The sequence below is a fragment of the Tripterygium wilfordii genome, chromosome 18 (assembly GCF_013401445.1).
Source record: "Tripterygium wilfordii isolate XIE 37 chromosome 18, ASM1340144v1, whole genome shotgun sequence".
Lineage (NCBI taxonomy): Eukaryota > Viridiplantae > Streptophyta > Magnoliopsida > Celastrales > Celastraceae > Tripterygium > Tripterygium wilfordii.
Genome location: NC_052249.1, coordinates 13,186,273 through 13,210,704, shown reverse-complemented (window position 1 = coordinate 13,210,704; position 24,432 = coordinate 13,186,273). Strand labels below are relative to the sequence as shown.

Here is a 24,432-nt window from a genome sequence, read left to right as displayed (position 1 = left end):
GAATAGCTAATTAACACTTGACATAGCATAAATAAACTAATAATTAATCAAACCAAATTTATTTAGATACAATAGAGTGGATCCATCATCACCCTAGTAAGAGGATTAGTTCCTCATACTAGGTTTACACAACCAACAATTAATCTCACAAAATTCTAGAAAGAATATGTGAGAGAATTGTTGTAAGAGAAAAACTCAAGAACTTACTCCTTGATTTTTCTTCTCCTCTTGCCTCTTTCTCTCTTCCTTCAATGTTGTCTTGTATTCCTTCCTCTCTTTTCTCCCCCTTTTCTTCTCTCCCTAGCTCTCTATTTATAGGAAATTAGGAGCTATCCATCCATTGAGAATTTTCAAACCAAAAATATTGAATGGCCAAATATGTCAAAGGAAGAGATGTCATCACCATTGAAAATAGAGTGTTGCACATGGCTATCCATCCATTGAGAATTTCCAAACCAAAAATGTTGAATGGCCAACCATGTCAAAGTAAGAGATGTCACCACCATTGAAAAATAGTGTTGCACATGGGCCAATTTGTACTATAAAAATGATGGTGATGCATGGAATGATGTCAAGATGGTAGTGGACACAAGCAAATGAGCTCTTCACGAAATGGGCCAGCAAATGTTGAACATGGGTTGGTATGAATTGAGCCTGAAAATATAAAAAACAAATATAAAGTGAGTGAAAATGATATTTGCATTTTATGGTATAATACTCACTTTAAGCCCTAATTATCTAACAAATGCCTTAGTAATTCATTATTAAAAGTGTACATTTTTGGCACTTATCACAACCCCCAACCAGCTTATTGCTAGCCCCTAGCAATTCAAGCGTTCAGAAGATTCATGCCATATACAAAAATAATCCAATTATCTCGTTAGTATGAATACATTCAAAAATCCACCAACCACTATCACTAGAACAAATCATTCTGACTAAATCTCATACCACCCCATTCTATATTAGCGTGATGTGTAGTGCGTAGCGAATTTAACATAAATACGTGGCTTTAATTTAATCTTAACACAAACATTGCAATATCACAAGAATCATCAGACTCAATGAATAATTAATATCAAGGGATTTTATTTATCGACTCTTCATCTTTTATTTTATTATTATTTTTTTTTTATATATATATAATATTTTTATGTGACTTGTGCAATGCTCAGTCTCATTAAGCTTTCTAAATGACCCTTGTAACAAGCGTTCAACCAATGACTCCCAATCCAGTTGGCTCAGGGCATTAGGTGTAAAGCACCCCAACGGGTTTAATAACTCAAGTCAAAAAGGCTACAAAACTTCACTTGTCACATAAGTTGATGTCTTGATTTTTCTACCTTTTTACGCGAACACTCACTGCTTACTGAGGCAAGAGGCCCGGTTACTCAGCAGAAAAACTTATAGACACTACCTTTTTTTTTTTTTTTTTATAGATGTATACATGTATCCCAAGATATTAATATTCAAAGAATTCCAATTCAACTCAAGAAAATCAAAATATTCATAATTAATCTTAAATATCATACCCCGCAAATATGTAATTCTGTGCAATTGATTCAATTATTACATAGAATAGGTGAGACAAAACTAAAGTCAGAAAAATCCACAAGTGATTATGGGTTTTCAACTCAAATTATCATCCATACTTTAGAGATATTCAGACCAATTCAGAAATATGATTGAAACATGACTTCCAAATCACAAACAAATTTTTTTTTTTTTTTAAAATACGTAACTACACAACATAGACATATCGCAAACAAACGGTTCTAAGACTCAATATTCCCAAAGCACCGTAAACAAACGGAATTTGTCTCAACACCAGGATCCTTGAGACTGGATGCTAGGTTACTATCAATCTAAATAGAGAGATCAACTACAAGTGTTTCAAGCTTGCACCTAAGGTAGCACAACACTTGTCTCCTCTAGCTACAGATTTTTTTTTTATTTTTTTTTTAAACAAATCAGTTCCTCCCCCACTTAAAATCTTGCATTGTCCTCAATGGGAAAAGAAAATTAAAATAAAATAAAATAAAAATGAAAAGTACATATGCGAAGCTATGGTTCAGAGAAATACAACCTGACACAAAATATTCTGGCCGTTGGATTGCTATGTTTTCACTTTCGTATCATATCCATGATTGCGGCCATCATGTGCTCCAGTCTGTGTTGTCCATCCTCTAGTGTTTGTAGCCTCATCTCCAGCCGGGCTATCGCTGCTCATTTCCACGCTAGAGGAAGACTTCTGTTTTTTTTTTTTTTTTTTTTTTTTTTTGCAACTAGATAATATTACATAAAAAGAAATAGATGAAAAAGAAATATGGGTTGCCTCCCATAAGCGCTGTATTTATTGTCTGGGCAAGACAAAGCGTTCCCAACACTCAATTACCTGGATCTTGGAGAGTAATGCTGGAGACAGTTCTGTCAAGATTAGCTTCCAAATAAGGTTTGAGGCGCTGGCCATTAACCTTGAACTCGTTTCCCGTCTCCAAATTTTTAATGTCAACAGCTCCATGGGAATATACTCGAACAACTTGAAATGGACCATACCATCTTGAACGTAACTTCCCTGGAAAAAGTTTGAGACGAGAGTTAAACAAAAGTACCTTTTGACCAGGAGAAAATTCTTTCATTGCGATGTGTTGATCATGGTATCTTTTTGTCTTTTCCTTGTAAATCCTCGCATTTTCGTATGCCTCATCACGTAGCTCATCAAGTTCATTGAGTTGCAGTTTCCTCTTCTCACCAGCTGCATCATAATCAAAATTCAACCTTTTTATTGCCCAGAATGCTTTATGCTCGAGCTCCACAGGAAGATGGCAAGCCTTGCCAAAAATCAAAACGATATGGAGACATGCCAATTGGAGTTTTATATGCAGTGCGATATGCCCAAAGAGCATCATTCAATTTTATACTCCAGTCAGTTCTTTTGATATTCACAGTCTTCTCCAAAATGCGTTTAATTTCTCGGTTAGAAATCTCAGCTTGTCCACTAGTTTGAGGATGATAAGCAGTGGCAATCTTATGTGTGATATTGTACCTGGCAAGAAGTGTAGACACACTCTTGTTCAGAAAATGCTTCCCTTCATCACTGATTATAGCACGTGGAGTGCCATATCTTGGAAATATTACACCCTGAAGTAACCGAATTACCACCTCACTTCTATTGGTTGGGCTTGCAACAGCTTTCAACCCATTTGGACACGTAGTCTACTGCCACCAGTATATATTCATTCCCATGAGACTTGGGAAATGGTCCCATGAAATCTATTCCCCAAACATCAAAGATTTCAACCACCAAAATATTGTTGAGTGGCATTTCATTCCTGCGAGAAATGTTGCCAAGTTTCTGACAATTTTCACAGGTTAGAGCAGAAAATGTGGACATCCTTGTGAAGAGTTGGCCAATAGAACCCTGATTGTAAAATCTTTGCAGAAGTTCTCTGGGTACCAAAGTGACCACCACAAGCGAATGTATGACAGAATTGTAGAATACTCTGTTGTTTCTTGTTGTGGCACACACCTTCGAATGATTTGATCAGCACAATGCTTGTATAAATAAGGCTCATCCCAAAAATAATGCTTGGCTGTGGAGAAAAATTTCTTCCGTTGTTGGTGAGTCCAGTTTTTGGGAATAACACCTTTTGCAAGGTAATTAGCAATATCAGCATACCAAGGTATCTCAATTTGTACGGAGAAAAAGTTGTTCATCTGGAAAAGTTTCATTCAATGGAAGCTCCGTCTTCTCACCATTGTTTGTTTGAACAATACGAGAAAGATGATCTGCCACAACATTTTCTGCTCCTTTTTTATCTCTTATCTCCAAATCAAATTCTTGGAGCAATAACACCCAGCGAATCAATCTCGGCTTTGAATCTTTTTTAGACAACAAATATTTGAGGGCCGCATGATCGCTATAGACAATCACCTTAGATCCAATCAGGTATGATCGGAATTTCTCCAATGCAAAAAACTACAGCCAACAGTTCTTTTTCTGTTGTTGAGTAATTAAGTTGGGCATCATTGAGAGTACGACTTGCATAGTAACTGACATGTGGTAGCTTGTCAACTCTTTGCCCCAACACGGCTCCAATTGCATAGTCACTGGCATCACACATGAGCTCAAATGGTAAACTCCAATCTGGTGCCATCATGATAGGTGCAGATGTAAGTAATTGCTTCAATTTGTTGAATGCTTGCAAACACTCGTCATCAAAATGAAAAGTGGCATCCTTGGAAAGCAAATTGCACAATGGCCTGGAAATCTTCGAAAAATCTTTGATGAACCGGCGATAGAACCCCGCATGTCCGAGAAAAGATCGCACACCTTTTACAGAAGTAGGAGGTGGCAATCTAGAAATAACTTCAATTTTTGCTTTGTCAACGGCAATCCCCTTCTCGGAAATAAGATGACCAAGAACAATGCCTTCTCGAACCATAAAATGACATTTCTCCCAATTAAGCACCAGATTAGTCTTCTGGCATCTCTCCAGAACCAAGGCAAGATTGCACAGGCAGGTATCAAAAGATGATCCAAACACGGAGAAATCATCCATAAAGACTTCAATGATGTGGCCCACCATGTCAGAGAATATACTTGTCATGCACCGTTGAAAGTAGCTGGTGCATTGCAAAGCCCAAATGGCATTCTTCTATATGCAAATGTCCCAAAAGGACATGTGAAAGTTGTTTTCTCTTGATCCTCTGGTGCGATCACAATTTGATTATAGCCAGAGTAGCCATCAAGAAAACAATAATGGGAATGGCCCGCCAGTCTTTCTAGCACTTGATCAAGAAATGGTAAGGGAAAGTGATCCTTTCTTGTGGCAGAATTCAGCTTTCGATAATCAATACAAACACGCCACCCTGTCTGTTTTCTTGTTGGGATGAGCTCATTGTTCTCATTAGTAATTACCGTGATTCCAGATTTCTTGGGAACCACTTGAACAGGACTGACCCATTGGCTATCAGAAATAGGATAGATGACTCCTACATCCAACAACTTCAATATTTCAGATCGAACTACCTCCTTCATCGATGGATTGAGGCGTCTTTGTGCTTCACGTGAGGATTTTGAATCTTCTTCTAGTAAAATTCGGTGCATACACATAGTGGGACTTATGCCTTTGATGTCAGCAATGGACCACCCAATGACACTCTTGTATTGTCGTAGCACCCTCAAGAGACTTTCTTCCTCTGAATCAGTAAGGTTAGCAGCGACAATGACAGGTAATGCCTCTTTAGCACCAAGATAAGCATATTTCAAATGATCTGGAAGTTGCTTCAACTCTAGCTTTGGTGGAGATTCAATAGAACGAACCACTTTCGGAAGTGAAGGACCGAGAGCTTCAAATGTACGAATCCACCTATGATTCATTGGTTGTTGTGCCTGCAAAATATGCACAAAATTCTGCAACTTCACCATCGTCTTCAACTTGCAGTTCAGGAAACGCAAGACAAGTTGCCAAATGGTCAATAGATTGATGCTCCAAAAATGAATCATAAATTGAGCCATCAACAACTTCAATGCTAAAACACTCCCCTGTATCAGAAGGGTGTCTAGTAGCTTCAAATAGATTAAATTCCACCGTTTGTCCTTGTACAGTCATGGACAAGCAACCCTTTTGTACATCCACAATAGTTTCCTGCAGTGGCTAAGAAAGGCCTCCCCAAAATAATTGGTATGTTTCTGTCTTCCTCCATATCAAGGATAATAAAATCTGCTGGAAGGAGAAATGTATCAACTTTGACAAGAACATCTTCTATGATACCGCGTGGAAATTTTATTGACCGATCTGCCAATTGCAAAGTGATTGAAGTTGGTTGTAATTCCTTTTCGAGACCAAGTTGCACAAAAACTGAATATGGCATCAGATTGATGCTAGCACCCAGGTCTAGAAAAGCTTTCTCGAAAGAGACTTGCCCAACAGTACAAGGGATAGTGAAACTCCCCGGATCCTTTAGCTTTGGTGGTAGCTTCTTGTTTAGAACGGCACTGCATTGTTCAGACAACATAATCTTCTCATATGGTGCCAGTTTCTTCTTTCTGGTGCAGACATCTTTGAGAAATTTTGCATAGGGAGGAATTTGTTGAATCGCGTCAAGAAGCGGAATGTTGATCTCAACTTTTCTGAATATATCCATCATTCGCCGCATCTGGTCAGTCTTCTTCTCATTCACCAACCGGCTAGGAAAAGGCACATGAGACTCATTCATTTTATGCTTTGATAAGTCAGTTGGCTTGGGCTGAATTTCCTCATTAGGCTTTTTGGCCTTTTCACCATCGTTCTCTAAAAATCCCACAGTTGTTCCGCGTCTGGTGGTAATAGCATTGATTTGTTCCTTGCCTTTTGGATTGACTTCTGGTTGACTCGGCAATCTGCCCAGCTCCCTTTCACTTAGTCGCTCAGCAATTTGACCAACTTGAACTTCTAGTTTCTGAATAGATCCATGTATGTTGCTGAATTGTTGGTCGTACCTGTTGTTTTGCTCCGTCGTTTTCTGAATAAAATTGTTGGTGTTGAGAGCTAGAAGAGCCATTTGCTCCTCCAAAGAAGGTTTTCTTTGGTTCAATAGGAACTTGTTGTGTCATCTTCTGATTGTATTGCTTACTCTGGCCTTGTCCTCCCCAACTGAAATTTGGGTGATTTCTCCATCCTGGATTGTATGTATTTGAAAATGGATTGTTGTTGGGATGGAAGCCACCTTGTCCCACATAATTGGTATGTTCTTGTTCAGCGTTAGAAGACATAGGACATGTTTCCGTGGTGTGGTTAGATTGAGAACAAATGGCACACATCTCAACTTGGGTTGCTTGTTGGGAAGATGAAATTGCTTTCATTAACATGTCAATCTTCTTCTCCATGGCTTGCAACTGAGGTTGGTTTTCTACTCTGGTGTGGACTTCATATACGCCTTTTGGAAGCTTTACCCCTTGCTTTACTCTAGATGAAAATTGTTGAGAATTTTCACTTAAAGTTTCAAATAAGTCAAAAGCTTCTTCACTGCTTTTCTCCATTAATATGCCTCCACAAGCTGAGTCTACGATGCTTGTGTTTGTTGCGTCGAGTCCTTCATAAAAAGCTTGAACTTGATCATCTTGTGACAAGTTGTGGTGTGGACATTTTAGCAGTAGCTGTTTAAAGTTATCCCAAGCTTCATAAAATAAGTCCCCATCTTTTTGCTGCCATGTTTGAATTTCCTTTCTTAATTGCTTCGTCTTCTGGGCTGGGAAAAATTTCTTCAAGAATTTTGTTGCCATTTGCTCCCATGTAGTGATCGATCCTGGGGTCAAAGAGTTGAACCACAGTTTCGCATTGTCTTTGAGAGAAAATGGAAACAACATGAGTCGTACTTCTTCTGACGTCAAGCCCTGAACAGATTGTGTCTTACAGAGTTCAAAGAATTCTCTAATGTGTAGGTAAGGGTCATCAAATGTTGTGCCTCGGAAATGTGGGACTGCATTGAGTAGAACTGGAGAGAATGTGGCATTGCCTTGGACATTGGGTTGAAATGCTATGCTGGATGGCTGCTCCATATTCTGAGGTATGAATGAATTCTTCATTGGCCTCCGAGCAGGTGCATTGACTGGTGGATTTGCAATTCTAGCAAGAGCATTCTCAGGATTCTCTTCTGCCATATTTCCTCTTACTTCTCTTCTCAGTTGTGCAAGAGTTCGTTCAATCTCTGGATTGAATTTAAGAAGATTTGGATTTTGAGATCGACGTCCTTGCATAAAAGAAAATGTCAATGATAATAACCCCCTTTTTTTATTTTATTTTATTTTAATTATTTTTTTAACAAAATTAAAAGAGTGAATATACACAAAATAAAAAAAATTTAAAATAAAATAAAATAAAATGGGGCAAAGAGGCCAACCATAAATATTAACAGAAATAAAAGGTTATTTTAGGCGGCTCAACCGACCATATATATATATATATATATCTATACGGGTGGGGCAGTGTAAAGCCAACCACAAATATAAATAATACTGTATAAATAAATAAATGTTACTGTTAGTGGCGGAAATTTAAATGTTAGTAAGTGTTAGTGACAGTTATTATAAACAGATATGGGCGGTAGCAGTAGAACCAGCCAATAATATATAGTTAGATGGGGCAGTTAAGCCATCCACAAATATAAAACTGAAAAACCTTCCATTAAGGAGGTGTAGTATACTAATATTAATATATAAATATATACATATATACAAGAGTTAGATAACAATATATTAAATCAGTCCCCGGCAACGGCGCCAAAAACTTGATGTGGGGTTTATAACCCGCTAAAAGTATAGCGATTCCAAACCCAAATTATACTCGCAAGTGCACGAATTATTTGTAGTATAGAAGTGGCAAATACGAGTGTCGTACCCACAGGGACTGAATATTAAATATATGCAATTCCAACTCTTGTAATTATCAATGGAAACAAATAAATAAGGATTAACACAAATAAACAAACACTAGGGATCCGATTTCACCAACTCTATTGTATTTAAATTATTTAACCGACAATTATCATTTCATTCATGCATGTCAAAGATCAAGTCCCCTAATTTATGTAATAGTCATGGGCATCTGACTTACCACGTCTATTCCCAATTGCAACCATCCATGGGCATTTGGATTGGCTAGGACAATCAAGAATGCATTAGGATTTATGGTAACTTATGTAGCGATCACAAAGATCCTAGCATTTGGCATTTATGTCTAGGTAACTCCGGTGTTAACTGCAAGAAGCTGGTCTCAAATTGGACATGGGCATTTGCCTCAATTTGCATCATGGTAATCAAACCTAGATGGAAGCTAAGCATCAAGATTTAATTATCAATAAAGAATAGCTAATTAACACTTGACATAGCATAAATAAACTAATAATTAATCAAACCAAATTTATTTAGATACAATAGAGTGGATCCATCATCACCCTAGTAAGAGGATTAGTTCCTCATACTAGGTTTACACAACCAACAATTAATCTCACAAAATTCTAGAAAGAATATGTGAGAGAATTGTTGTAAGAGAAAAACTCAAGAACTTACTCCTTGATTTTTCTTCTCCTCTTGCCTCTTTCTCTCTTCCTTCAATGTTGTCTTGTATTCCTTCCTCTCTTTTCTCCCCCTTTTCTTCTCTCCCTAGCTCTCTATTTATAGGAAATTAGGAGCTATCCATCCATTGAGAATTTTCAAACCAAAAATATTGAATGGCCAAATATGTCAAAGGAAGAGATGTCATCACCATTGAAAAATAGAGTGTTGCACATGGCTATCCATCCATTGAGAATTTCCAAACCAAAAATGTTGAATGGCCAACCATGTCAAAGTAAGAGATGTCACCACCATTGAAAAATAGTGTTGCACATGGCCAATTTGTACTATAAAAATGATGGTGATGCATGGAATGATGTCAAGATGGTAGTGGACACAAGCAAATGAGCTCTTCACGAAATGGGCCAGCAAATGTTGAACATGGGTTGGTATGAATTGAGCCTGAAAATATAAAAAACAAATATAAAGTGAGTGAAAATGATATTTGCATTTTATGGTATAATACTCACTTTAAGCCCTAATTATCTAACAAATGCCTTAGTAATTCATTATTAAAAGTGTACATTTTGGCACTTATCAACTTTACACATACATGATTTACTCTCTGTGTTTGAAAGGAGAAGGAATATATCACACAAGTAATTCACTGTCACACAGCATTACAAGAGGGTCCACCTGAAATGGGATCTGGTTTGTTAAAAAGACATTGGTAACAGCGCTGTGAACTGTGAAGGGATACAGTCAGGGCAAAGAGACAAAGACTTGGTCCAAGTCATCTTTTTGACGGGGTGGGTGGTGGAAAATGAGAAAATACCTCCAATATTTCCTATTAAATTATTGCATGTCATATCACAGATTCACAATATCTATATCTACATCCACATCTATACATGTATATAATAATATTAGTATTTGGAAGGGGAAAGACTTAAATATGCTGTTTGTTAGCTGTTTATGTAAGATGGATACACATATATCAGTATGAAAAGAATTTAAACATGCAACAGCTGCTAAGCATCCACCAAATGGCACATTATTAGCCCCATCCAGACAATACCTTTCACATTCTTAACTCCTCTGTTGGTGCCAGTTTTTGGCTCAATCTCACCTTTTTTCTGTTTATTTACTCTCTTTTTTTCTGTTTATTTACTTACATTACTTATTTATTCATGCTTCTTTTCTCTAACTCTTTTGACCAAATCAACCCATCAACCCAATGTTTTCATTTATGCAATCATGGCAGGCAAACAAAGTCCACAAAGTCAGTTAAGAAAGTTGTTCTTGTCCCCTGGTTGGCTTCTTTTATATCAGAGATTACTGTGTTCATTATTATTATATAATAAAAGCAAAACAATAACGACTTTATATGCCCATTGTAATCCATCAAAGATCCAAACTTGTGGGATATGAACTCTGATAACAGAGCAGCAGAAGAAGAAAGAATTTACATGATCTGTATTAGATTAGATTATAATTTTACCATTCTCAATCCTTGTCAGAACAGAATATCACTAAAGATAACCAAGTCGATTTTGTATTAAGGAATAAAAGGAAGTACATAATCTATTCTATTCCAAATAAGTAGTTTCAAAAACAGGAGAAACTGATTTATTTAAGGTTATGGTCAGTCAGACGGCATTCCAAGTTTCTTATGAAATGTTTGTCCCTATCTTCCTTTTAATCTTTGGAGACTCCGATCTTTCGTTCAATTCCATTCCATCTAAAACACCCATTTTCCACTTGAGTTCCTAGGAAAAACAGAGGAAATTCACAACTATATAAGAACTCGTTTCAATTTTCAATAATCTCCTTTCAGTTAAGATAACCTTAGGAAATTAAAGCACAGAGAAACATACGAAGCATGCATTAGTTTGCAGAGGCTCTGCCGGAAAGGGTTCAATTCTTCAACTATTGTTATGGTTTGAACAAGAGGTTAAAATTATAGAGAGAGAAGAAAAGATTATGAGATCCTAAAATTAGAAGGGTGATAATAGGGAGAATAACAGAGAGTGAACTGAAATGAGGTAAAGCCGGATGGCAAAGACCAGAAAGAGTTGGTTACAACATCTTTCACAGGTGTTAGGCAGCAATGACACCCCATCTTTACACATAATAATTTCCCACTCCAAAAAAAAAAGAAAAAAGAACCATTTCCTGGAGTAAAAAAGAACGAAATGATCACCTGCATTTGAGTCTCTACTAGACCCCAACACCATAACCAATCGGTGAATTGCATGGTTAATTTTCATTGGTTATGGAGCAATGGGCCTACAATGGCCCATGTCAAAAACACACGAAATGAAATAATGAATGGTTAAATAGTAATCAAAGGCATAAGCTTTTTTGTGTGCTAATCGTTGATGCCTTGATGGTGAGCTGAGCTCATTTCATTCTCTCTCTCTCTCTGTTCCTATCTTCATTCTTTTATGCATTTTATGCATTCTGCAAAGATTCCATCAATCTCCCGTCCACCACCATTCGATTACACAATCATCTCCTTTCCTTTTGGCCTTTACTTTTTAGATTTTTGAATTTGTGTATTATGTAAATATTATCGCTACTGCTATTATTATTATCTCTTTTTGTTGCTTCTCATAAGAAAACAAAACATCATCATATAATTTCCAGCTTGTACCGGAGGGGAAGAGAAGGGTGGAGAAGTGGGTCTCTGTTTTTCCATGAAATTCAGCTAACAAAGAGAAAATAACAGTTGGGTCGGGTCGGGCCGGGAATGATTTGATTGGTAGCTGCCGCTGGTGGGTCTTGTCGAAAGTTATCATCTTGGCCTTGACTCCACGATCAACAAGGTAATGATTTTTAATCATTCAGTTTCTCTTTTATCTTTCTGTAATTTCTGTGGCGGCATCATTCTTGAGGACCCATTCTTGACTTGTTTTGTCTCTCCAAAATTTGGGAAATTTCTCTCTCTCTCTCTCTCTCTGTTTTTTTTTTTTTTTTGTGTTTAATTTATTTTTCACATCTATAGCTTCCCTGCAAATTCAAGGTGCCCACAAAACCTCTCTTTCTTTTGTACACTTGTATAATTCATTATGATCTCTGCTCGATTTTTGATTTCTCTAGTTTTGTGATTTTAGATCTTGATGGTAGTAATCTCTAATCTGGGTTTCTAATTTCCTTTACAAAACATTGTTCATAGACAGAGACACTTTTGTCATCAACCCTTATAAGCCAAGTTTCATGTGCTCCTGGTTAATAATGAACTGATAACCAGAAATGGAAACGTTTGCGATTTCCCATGTGATGATTAGTCCCTTCTGTTTTTAGAACCTTGAAAATGTATGATTTGGTGAGTTGGTTTTGGAGGTTTCCGCTTTCTTTTTGTTTTGGTTTGCTTTTCTGGGTTTCCATGGTTTGGTTACATGTATGTGTTGGGCTTTATATATTATTTTGAAACTGATGCAACCCACTCTTTTTCAAATTTACCCTTCCCATTTAGGTTCATTCTGGTGTTAGCTGAGTTGAGTGTGTCTGTATCCTGTACTAATGCCATTATCAGTCATTTTCTTCATTCTTTTGCATAATCATTTGATAACCTGACACACAATGGTAACTTTGTTATAAACTCCTTTCTGGAAGCAGAGATTTCTTTTATTTCTCCTTTTCAGGAAAAATTCACCCCAAGTAAGCCTAAGATACAAGCAGCAAATCAAATATTGTTGTTTCTCCTGCATCTTCTCCTGAAGAAAATAACTTAAATGGTTTTTCAAGCTATATTCCATGATTATCCAGCCTTTCAGCAATTGAATAATTATTTTCTTTTTTCACAAATCTTTCAGGAACTCAACCTTTGAGCAACACCTTGTCATTGAACTGCCTTTGTCCTGATCTAAGATTTTGAAACTCATGACTGGGATTGATGATAGTGTTGCTATGATTGGAGATTGGGTTCCTCCAAGTCCAAGTCCGAGAGCATTTTTCTCAGCAGTATTGGGTGACGATATCAGCTCAAGATCGATGTTAGAATCTCCTGAAGAAAACAAAAGTGAGAGGCACTTCATGGGATCTCGGGAGCAGATGACGTTGGGAAATCCTGACAACAAGGATGCAACACTAAGCGATGATCAGATGACTCAGTCAGGTTCACTTTCTGAGCAGAAATCCTGTTTACGGGGAGGTCTTGTGGAAAGGATGGCAGCCAGAGCTGGTTTTAATGCTCCGAGGTTGAATACAGAAAACATTAGATCAACTGACCTTTCTCTGGATGTGGAAATTCGGTCTCCTTACTTGACCATACCCCCTGGTCTCAGTCCAACAACACTACTGGATTCTCCAGTTTTTCTCTCAAACTCATTGGTAAGCTAAAAATACTAACAAGGTTTTGGGATAATGTGAGATTACTTTGTTGCATTTGAGAGCAATTATGTGGTGTCTCGTTATATTTGGAATATATAAGAAGATCGTGTCAATCAGTAAGATATATGAGCAATTGCATGTCACAACTAAGAGCTAATTAGTGTTCAGCCAAAGCCGAAAAAGGTTGGCAATCTGAACCCAGAACACCAAAATGGTGGTGATCTCGCTACCAGTTAGTGTGTACTGTGTATTACCTATGGAAGCATTATCAATCAATGCTAATGCTTTCTGCTTTAATGAATTAGGTGTATGTGACATATTGGCCCAAAACGTGTACAGCATGCTGACGAAGGTCCTTTGCCGCCCCCCACCCCAGTTGACCCGGGGCATTCGTCACCTCAGGGTGTGAGGAATGAGCGGGTTTGGGGCAGTTCCTTGTTTGTTTTTTCCAGGCACAAAGAAAAGAAGGCTCAAGGGCAGAAGCAAATTTATTTATTTAATTGATTGAACTTTAATAGCTATATATATGCCGATGGTTGAAAATAAATTCACGAGATAATTAGACAATCTCTGGAAGACAATATTTAGTTCTTTGTAATTAATCTTACCGTTAGGCTGGAGCATTGTGTTCTAGAACTTTCTGGGCTGTATCAACTATTTCTTGCTTGTTCCAAGGTCATATTTGAGTACTGGAAATGCAACATGTTCGTAATTTGTGGTGGTAGTGTAAGAAGGCACAAAACATGCACATACGCTTTGACACGCATGGATGAATAAAGTGTTATTCTTCGTACTGTATGTGTAGATGTACGAACAAATATATTCTTGTACTTAGTCGGATCTTATGAACAAGCTTCAAATAGCAAGCTGGATTGTAATCTCTTATTACCCCAACAGCTTAGGGTAAAAGCTTTGATGCCAATGATAAAAGTAAAGTGTTTTGTTGATAGTTACTTGACTAAAATTTGAACAACTTTTTTCTTTGAAAGGTAATCTTGTTCTTACATGCACTAAATCCCACTTATTGCGACTTGTCTCACTGCAGGCACAGCCATCTCCAACAACTGGGAAGTTCCCGTTTACTACGAATGGTAACAATAGGAGCTCTATAATGATACCTGAGGCTGCTGATAAAAGTAAAGATAATTTCTTTGAGGACATGAATACATCATCATTTGCATTCAAGCCTCCTGCTGAATTGGGTTCCTCATCTTTCTTTGCTTCAATGAACAAAGTATGTGTCTACCATTGTGTTGTGTTTTTACCTTTTTTGTAAATTCTCTGTTGACATTGGAGGAATCTGAACAGGAAAAATAAAAGCACAATCGTAACCGTAGAAGTTAATATTCTTATGCCTAGTCCAGTCTTATGAACTCATCTTTGTCCCACTGATGACGACTATTACAGACAAGTAACAGCAGTAGTTTACTTCTACAGCAAAGAGGGTTTTCATTCTTTGTTCTTATGCAAGCCTTCTGTCCAGGTACCTCCAGCTGCTCTTCGACAGCAATTTCCTAGCATCGATGTATCTGTTCATTCGGCAAATTCTCTTCAGTATCATGCTGGACCAGCCAAAGTCCAATCTCAGAATGGGAACAATGTCCATCTTCCGGCAGATTTATCCAAGTTGTCATCTGAAAAAGATAACAAGGGTAACACATTGACAACTGATCGGAGGGTCTTTGATAATGTTGGTAGCAGTGTTGAGCATTCTCAACCATTTGATGAGCAACAAGATGAAGGGGATCAGAGAGCCAGTGGAGATTCCGTGCTTGCAAGTAATGGTGGTGCCCCATCTGAGGATGGATATAACTGGAGAAAGTATGGACAGAAGCAAGTTAAAGGCAGTGAGTATCCACGAAGTTATTACAAGTGCACCCATCCAAATTGCCAGGTGAAGAAGAAAGTGGAACGATCCCATGAAGGCCACATAATGGAGATTATATACAAGGGATCCCACAACCACCCCAAACCTCCACCTAACCGTCGATCAGCCATTGGTTCATCCAATCCCCTCACGGACTTGCAACCGGAAGCCCATGATCAAAGTGGACCACAGAGTAATGCTGATAATGATCCAGTTTGGGCAAGTACACTAAGAGGAACCATAGGGGTACTCCTGATTGGAGGCAGGACAATGTAGAGGTGACATCGGCATCCATTGGCCCTGAGTTTGGCAACCCATCTACTTCTTTGCAGGCTAAGAATGGAAACCACTTTGAATCAGGTGATGCTGTGGATATCTCATCTAGCTTTTCTAATGACGAGGATGAAGATGATCGTGGAACACATGGCAGTGTATCACTAGGTTATGATGGTGAAGGTGATGAATCCGAGTCAAAGAGAAGGTTACTACTCAATCTCTCTGTTACATGTGAATGATATCTAGCATCTAGGCTTCATTCCCACTAGAATGTTCTAATTTTGTTTGGCATCCCAGGAAAATTGAAACATATGCAACAGAAATGAGTGGAGCCTCCAGAGCCATTCGTGAGCCAAGGGTCGTGGTCCAGACAACCAGCGAGGTGGATATCCTTGATGATGGTTATCGCTGGCGCAAGTATGGACAGAAAGTTGTGAAAGGAAATCCAAATCCTAGGTTATGACTGCCATTAATTACAACGTTTTCTTCGATTATTTCATTTGTCAAATACATGCATGCAAAGCATAATTTGTAGCTATTTTGATATTGAAACTGATTTCTTATATATCTTTGCAGGAGTTACTACAAGTGTACTAATGCAGGCTGCACCGTAAGGAAGCATGTGGAGAGGGCTTCTCATGATCTTAAATCCGTGATCACCACATATGAAGGAAAGCACAATCATGATGTCCCTGCTGCTCGTAATAGTAGTCATGTCAATTCCGGAAACTCTAACTCTGTAGCTGCCCAAGCTGTTTCTGTTCAAGGACATGTACACCGGCCTGAGCCATCACAAGTTCACAACATGACAATGTTTGAGAAGCCTGCTTCACTTGGTTCATTTAGCATACCCAATAGGCCGCAGATGGGGACTTCTCATGGCTTCTCTTTTGCAATGAATCAACCAGGCCTGGCCAATCTGGGTATGGCTGGGTTGGGTCCTGGTCAATCGAAGTTACCTTTGCTGCCCGTCCACTCATATATGGCTCCACAACACCAAGTGAGTGACATGGGTTTCATGTTGCCAAAAGGAGAACCAAAAGTGGAACCTGTTTTGGATCCTGGTATGAACTTATCGACCACTCCAGCTTTATATCAGCAACTTATGAGTAGGTTGCCACTTGGCCCGCACATGTAATATCTTCTTTGAAGTCTTAAACCAATTTTATGATTTCTCTTATTCTCCGGAAAAAGAATACAAGATTTGCTTTTCTGCATGTATATGGAAATGGGCATATCTCTGGTGATCCATTACATTCCTTGTGTGATTTATTTGTGGGAAATGACAATCCATTACACTCCTCGTTGGGTTCTTAGTAAATTTTTTTTTTTTTTTGGAACCCCCTACTCGTTTGGGAGTTTATCTGCTGCTGAAAGTTAAAAAGGGTTGGAAGGTAATATTGCAGACAGCATACTAACATAGGAATCGGATGCCAGGCCCACCGGTGGCCTGAACTAGTAAATTAGGTAATGACGAGTGAAAGAACTCTCGTAAGGAATGAGGAATCTTATCCCAGAACATGCAAAAACTAACATAATCTGATCAGTAGGAGCCTTGCTCAATAATTTCTTTAATGTACAGTATTGAGCTTGTCACGCTCATTTACAGTTCTAAGGTAGAGCACCTAGTCATGCATGTATCATGTATAATGTTGTCATCCCGGCTAAGATAAAGCTGGTTGTTTGCTATTAAGAGTAAACTTTCTGCAGTAAGGAAAACAACGAGAGGCATTCAAGCGATTGATGGATCCTTTCCAGTATATAAACATCACATTTGGTTTGGATATTACCGTGCATGCTAATTACAAAAACGATCCTCCATCCCTCTTGAAACATGAATTAAGTGAATTACATCGCCAAGTTATAATTCGTACTTCTCTTGTTTCCCACTCAGATTCCACATTTTCTAGATCTGTAACACTGTTAAAAGTAGGGCTTATCAAAATATGAATTTTAAGAAGAATTTGGTTATATTCGAATTTCCAATCATTGTCTCTGAATGGTTGATATAGGAGCTGAAACAATTTCAAACATTGTGCGATTATCAAAAATTGCATTAATCCGGCAGATGGGTAGCTCTGCTCTTTCAAAATTCTTAAGTAGCATTTGTTCATTTTGTCATTAACCTTTCCTTTAAAGTTAATAGAAGAGAAACGTACCTTTTAGTAATAGAGAGACCAAAGACCAATCAAAAGTCAAATTTTAAGAAAGGCTCTTGCTTTTGAATTAAAACAAAACAAAACAAAGAGTTACGGTCTTCAAATTGAGATAGGATTGAAATAATAATAAGCTTGCATCTTGAGAACGGAGAGAGAAAAGAGAGAGACGAAGAGGTAACAATGGAATTTGAGAAACATATATAGTTAGAGATAGAGAAATCAGAAATGCGTAGCCGATTAAAGCCTACTACACTTGGAGAGAAGTTTTACTTAAAAGGATCTATCATGACATGATATATAAAGTGTCTAGTCGTTAGTCCACTAACGTACGTGAAATAAAGAATGTTGAGAAGTACACGAAATGAGTAATTAAAATTGAACCATACCAAGAGATGAAGAAGATGTTTTTGGTTTGGTGCATATATATACGTATATATTATTTGCAAGTATCTCATGCATGCATGCAAGTTTTCGAATCCATGCAACTTGAACATCTTCTTAACGTTGCTCTCCTGTAAACAGAACCGGCAGCAGAGGAGACCCGGAGGGGTAATATGTTACTACGAGGGGAGGAAAAACATGATTTCTTTTTTATTCCCGAGTGAGTGGCAAGGTAAATACACCAATACTCGCCAAGTTTGAAGAAAGGTAGAGAGATTTTGTCGTGTAGGCGAACACCAAAACTGACATTTCACTACCATAAAAATCTAAGAATAAAGAAACGATAAGAAATGAGAGGGGTTGGGAGGGTGGGGTAGGGTAGATACAGGATGGGACAGATTTGTATTTGTATTTGTATTTGTATGGAAAGCAAAGAGAGAGAAGAAGAAAACCACACACCACACACACTCAAAATACTCATTTACACTCATAAACTCCATCTCTCTCTCTCTCTCTCTCTTGCAAAAGAGTATATTCACATTCACATTTTGGATTGGGGAGGTGAATCGTGGGTGATTAAAACCTGCTTTTTTGTGGGGAGAGAACCAGATGCCCTCTTTTTGATGTGTGAGTGGGTGGTGTGCCTCTTTGTTTTTCTCTCCCAAAATAAAACTCTCTATTACTCTACAGTTCCTCCTCTCTTACTCCTTTACACCCCATTTTTCTCCTGAAAACCCTGGAGATAAAAGGAAACAAGGTTTGTGATTTTCGTATGCAGTGATCCGAGTCCTCTCTGTTTTCCTATTTTTTTGTTCAAAGACACTTCATTTTCTTTTTCTTGTTTATGGTTTTTGAAAGATTTCATGATCTATTTCTTGTACTGTTCTGAGCTTCTGGGTGCCTATAATCTTTCAAAATTGTAAGGGGGTCTTCTTGTGTTTTTTTTCCCCTCAGGAAGACTTTGAGTTTGTTCTATATCATTCACGCTCAGTTCAGCTGTTCGCTATTCCGTGACCAAGATTTGGCCTTCTCGATCTGCTTTACTGAGCTGTTCTTGAAAGAGACTCTTTTTTGCTTTGATTTTGAGTTTTCTTTCCTTTCTATTTGGTGGTCTTCTTTTCCCTTTTGCATCGATTGCTGGCTGGCTCACACTTCTTTCTCATCATTTGAATATCTCTTCAGTAACTTTTGCCTTTCATCTCCGCCGAATCATTGAATTTTCATTTTCTAGATTGAATTGTGGGAGGATGTTGCTGTATGTGTGGGGTGGCCTTGGAGTCTCAATTGGGTTCTCCACATAAAATAACGCTCCCCAAGCTTTTTCAATGCTCGCAACATCGTCTTTATTCGTGGGTTTTGTTCTTTTGCTTATTTTGTGCTTTGCTTGATCAATCAAAACGTAGATGGCTTCAGTTTCACTCATCCCTATCACATAAAATAACAATCTTGGGAATTATAGAATCCCCTAATTTTCCGTGTTCTCCTGGGTCTTTCTTAGAACTGTTGATCTCATGCTCTTGCTTATGTATCTTGCAGGGTGATGGATGAAGATTCGAGTTGGGTTTCTTTGATCTTATAATACCTTGTTGTTGCTGCTATATATAGATATAGTGGTGGGGTTTGTAGCAGAGAGGGAAAAGCTTGTGAGAGATAGAGAGGCCTGTTGTTGTTATATATGCTGAAGGCTAAGAAGATAAGGCCCAGTGGAAGAGAGAGTAGTAGTAGTCGAAGTAGAGCTTGTGACTGTTTCAAAAACAGCACAAAAAGAGAGAAGCTTTGCATCAGATGTTATCCGTTGAAAACCCTCCACCAGATCCTTCATGTTCTTGCCAAATTCCTCATCTGAAAAGTTCAAGTGATGAGAGGGAAGCTTCTCATTTTCCCTTGCCAGAGGTAGATCTGCCTAAGCCGCCACCACCACCCCTTAATGATCGTACCCCACTTTCTAATTTCTCTATAAGGTAACATGTCTCTTGCTTAATTTTCTTTTCTTTCCGTTGAGGATAGATATGAAGAGTGACTCACCTTGACCGTTGGGTCTCTTCTCTGATGGTGAAGTCATGTATGGGATATGCTTGTTGGGTCAGATGCAGAAGTTGGACTTTGCTTGTGTTTCATTTCTTTTTGGGGCCTGATTCACACCACACCCATCCATCTTGTTCCTTTTTTCGGTGTTCGGGAATTTTCTGGGCTTTGATTTGTGTATCTTCCTGGGTTTTGATTTGTGTTTTCAAGAATATATTTAGTCAGTATTTACTTGATTGTTGATTGTGATTTCATGTTGCTTTGTACAATCTATCATTCAATCTGAAGTGGTTTTAACCGTATCCTACAACAGACTCACTGACTTTTCCTCAGTTAGCTAGATTGTGGAATCTTGTTTCACTTGGTGTTGGGTCTCTCTTTGGCTGTTTTTCTCTACTGTCGATAGTGCTGCTTACCCAATCACATGATTCATGTCTTCTCTTCCATGACTTTCATATATATATGACGCCAAGACATGCTTTTCAGGCTCACTGAATTTTGATCTATGATAAATGCTGTTATTTTAGTTTATCATGGCTCATATGTTAATTTGTACTGCAGGGATTATGTTTTTACTGCCCGGAGCAAGGATATCAAGACCAACTGGCCTTTTTCTCTGAAGAGTTTGCAACTTTGTTTCAAACATGGAACCAAGGATGTATTGCCACCATTTCAATCAACTGACAAGGTGAGGAATCAATCATTAAAGAGATGCATGGTTGAAACTAGTGGTTCGTCTGATAAGCAAAAGATTAGGAACTTTGCTGGAGAAAGGTGTTGGGAGGACAATCACGTGGTGATAGACTCTTCTAGTAATGCTGGATTGAACGGTCAGATAGAAGAAGCTTGTGCGGCTGCAAGTTTGTGTAGATCTGGGGGAGAAAATGATTTCCAATCAACAAGTGTTTCTCAATCTGAAATAGAGTCAGCTCCTATTAACAGACCATTGAGTTCATTGTTCGAAACTGATACTTTGTTGGACTCCCCAGCTGAAGTTGAGGCTGTTGGTCCTCCAGTTAAGCGCAAGGGTGAAAACCATACTCAACCAGTGAAGAAGTGCAGATTGATAGTGAAATTTGGTGCCAATTCTGATCGCAGTTCCATTGAAGATATCAGCTCTAGCTTAACCACTGTACCAGAAACAATGGCTTCTAAAGTTTGCCCTGTTTGCAAAACATTTTCATCTTCTTCAAACACGACCTTGAATGCTCACATTGATCAGTGCCTTTCTGAAGAGCCAACCCCCAAGTGGACATTGGATTCTAAGCTAACGAAGCATAGAATCAAGCCAAGGAGGATGAGACTTATGGATGATATTTATGCTATGGCGCCTCATTGTACGTTGGAAGAGCTTGACAGAAGAAATGGCACAAGGTGGGCTGTATCTTCAGGTTTGCCTGCTCATGAAACTGAGAAGCTCGAGAGAAAAACTGAAGGGAAAAAACAAAGGGTATCATCGGTTCATCCTGAGGATGTTGGTCCCGTTTATATCGATGCCAATGGCACCAAGCTTCGAATTTTGTCAAAATCTAATGATATACCTTCTTCCTTCTCAAAATTAGAGGCAAATTCTGGACCAAGGAAATCTTTGAAGAGTTGTAAAGGAAGCAAGTTGCTTTCAATGAAAAATAAGCTCCATGCACAGAAACATCTCAAGTATCTGAAACATGCTCCTGAAAGCAAAAAATATTTCTCCCACAAGGCCGATGGTTCTCAGGTAAAGGTTTGGCTTGCTCCCTATACACATCTTTTCATTCCTACCTACTGCTGGCTTTTTGAATAATAAGATTAGGCAAATATCTTGTAGTACAGTAGCTGATTTACGTGGTCTATTTTAACGCCACTACAAGCATCCATATTAACCCTTAATTACCAGCATGTGCTCTCTGATTAGTTCTTTCATTGGTGATCAGTTTCACGATGATTCCTGACTATCCAGATTATGCTAGAGAAATATTCTAGTTCTTTCTGTCAAACATGTATTTGTTTCTTGTATGCTGCACTTGCATGTATGTCAAGTTCTCTATGATCTCTTAGCTGTGAACTGGTACCGTGAGAATTCAATGATGTAAATTTGGTAACTACTGTCATGCAGATTCGTGGGAATCAGAAACAGTGTCTTGGAGTGAAAATAAGCTGTGGGGAAGAACAACTAATGATGAAGCAATTCAAACCCATTGATGCTGGGAGTCTAACGCAATGGATGTGTTCCAAGCGAAGAGGTTTTACAAAGAAACCTGATGATCAAGACAGCGACCATCCTTCAAGATGGAAAAGGCGTGTTGCCCAGGATTTTCCAGCTGAGGATTGTTACCAGTCTCTAGGTGATTCTTCTGCAGAGAAGAATTATGTGTATAAATTTACAAATCTGACCGAGGATCCAGTTGCTTCTCCTCAAACCAATTTGGGAATGGAGAAACTATTTTATGAAGCTTCTGTTAGTGGCACTGGCAATAGAGAGCAGTCTCCTGGAAGGACAATGGTGGGAAGTCCCTTAATTGGATATGTGGAGAGGACGTTATCTCCCATTAAAGAAAAATCGAATAAGTTCAGCAAGGAAGCCACCACTTTACATGATAGCTTCATGTTAAGCTCTGCAGGAAATCATATATCTTCACTGAGCAAGAAGTCAACAGATTCCAACGCTGGTCCACACAATAATTCTGGTGTTGGTTCAGTTGCTATCATGAAATCATACAGGAGTGGTCAAGCAGTTGTTCCTAAACTTTTGAGGTTATCCTCCGGCAAGGAAGATGCCTTGTCTGTGAGCAGCCAGCACCCTCCCAGTGAATTTCCATCTGGCACAATTAGGAAAGGTTCTGCCCATAAGAAATCGCAGGCACATTTACTGGCAGGAGTAGACAAAAAGGTACTGACTTGGCATTCAAAGCCAGGTTATAGTGGAAATCAAGCTGAACAGCTCACAAAAGAAGTGTCTCAGGGGAGAAGGGCTGTACTGGAACTTCGACAACGTAGAGAGGCAATGGGAAATTCTCAAAGAAAAAAAGCCATGGCACTGAATAGCTCAAGATCCACATCTCATGCTCTTGGTCATGCTGAAGGGGTACACATGGATGGTTCTGTTAAAGTTGGTAAAGAAGTTGTAAGAGTTGTTGGTCTTGAATCTGGTAGAGATGAGACTGGGATCCATGAGGACACTATCATTGAACCATCATCCTTGGTAGTTGATGTGGGAAGTGTTGCTAAATCTCTAGATAAAGAACGTGACAAGAACGCCAACTACATTTCTCACCATTGCACTGATGGTTATGAGGGCCTTTTACGTGGGGCTGAAGCACCAATTAGTCTGAACGAGCCATGTTACGAGAACAAACAAGTGATGTATTTTGCTGAAGAAGTGGCAAATGGCATGATTGGACCAAATGATCGTTTGGGGGCAGAAATAGATGTTGAGCAACATAACTATTTTCCTGAGGTTGATCCAATACCTATACCAGGACCACCAGGATCATTTTTTGCCGAGCCCTAGAGGTGTGGGATCAGAAGATTTTCAAGCAAACTCATCATTAACCACAAATCAGGTCCAGTCTCCTCAAGATCAGCGTGACTTGCTTCATGGAGATTCATCAGATTCCCCTCTATCTGCTGCATCTACCGTCTGTGACACCGTTGCAGGCATATCTGACTATAAGTATCCTGAAGCGTCATCATTGGTAGGGCCTTATGCAGTTCACGATAACCATAGGTCAGGCTCCACGCACTCTAGCATAAAACCTTCTGTTGAAAATTTTGTTGCACTCTCACCGATCTCAAGGACTGGAGCTTACAATGAGGAGTGTCTTAAATTGAACAAGGCTTCCTTTGAAAGAGGCTCTTTCGGTTTTAAAAGGGACGATCTACCCTGCTATTGCCAAAGGAATGAGAGACTTAGTCAGGGCATTGCTTTAAATTATCAGGAATCGGAACCATTAAGGCGTAGGAAAATGGCCTCAGTTACTATGCCTACCATGGGAAAGCAAATGGGCTACAATTTCAACACGAGACCCACTAATTTGGATGTGAGGTTTCCTCCGAGTAGTTGCACAGGGTCTGAAAAAGCAGTTTGCCCCTTATTTAAATCCATGGCAGGCTCTATGTCTTCAACGAACTCACCAGCTGCAGGTGTGAAATTTTCAGCTCATGATGACCGTAATTCTACTAGTGCGTCAGCTGCTTCTAATCCTGTGCTGAGGCTGATGGGAAAGAACTTAATGGTGATCAACAAAGAAGAAGATGCATCTAGGCCACATGGGCAGTCTGAACAACTTGCCCTTAACGACCATGTCGCCTCTCAGTTTCCTGCAATTTCGAGAAGCTCTACTGTCAGAGTAGAATATCAAGAGGGTCAATCC

General features: G+C 38.8%; 1 protein-coding gene and 1 pseudogene across 2 annotated transcripts; both read left to right on the top strand.

Annotated features, from left to right (window-relative positions):
* Window positions 1-11,398: 11,398 nt before the first annotated feature.
* Window positions 11,399-16,769, top strand: LOC119984476 (annotated as a pseudogene).
* Window positions 16,770-18,529: 1,760 nt separating this feature from the next.
* LOC119984229 lies at window positions 18,530-24,036 on the top strand. 2 transcript variants are annotated; one of them, XM_038828075.1, is made up of 4 exons: window positions 18,530-18,812; window positions 19,592-20,016; window positions 20,642-21,797; window positions 22,176-24,036. In XM_038828075.1, exons 2-4 carry the CDS (start codon window positions 19,841-19,843, stop codon window positions 23,568-23,570), a joined length of 2,727 nt encoding a protein of 908 aa, XP_038684003.1. In that variant the 5' UTR covers window positions 18,530-18,812; window positions 19,592-19,840; the 3' UTR covers window positions 23,571-24,036. The 2 variants fall into 2 exon arrangements, with proteins under 2 accessions (XP_038684003.1, XP_038684004.1); XM_038828076.1 differs by lacking the exon at window positions 18,530-18,812 and adding an exon at window positions 18,898-19,404.
* Window positions 24,037-24,432: the final 396 nt, after the last annotated feature.

What these genes read in the sequence shown, in the direction of transcription:
- LOC119984229 (XM_038828075.1), top strand. Translation starts at nt 19,841, where the DNA reads ATGTTATCCGTTGAAAACCCTCCACCAGATCCTTCATGTTCTTGCCAA. An exon ending in CTTTCTAATTTCTCTATAAG is followed by an intron (nt 20,017 to 20,641) that starts GTAACATGTCTC and finishes TTTGTACTGCAG; the next exon opens with GGATTATGTTTTTACTGCCC. An exon ending in ACAAGGCCGATGGTTCTCAG is followed by an intron (nt 21,798 to 22,175) that starts GTAAAGGTTTGG and finishes ACTGTCATGCAG; the next exon opens with ATTCGTGGGAATCAGAAACA.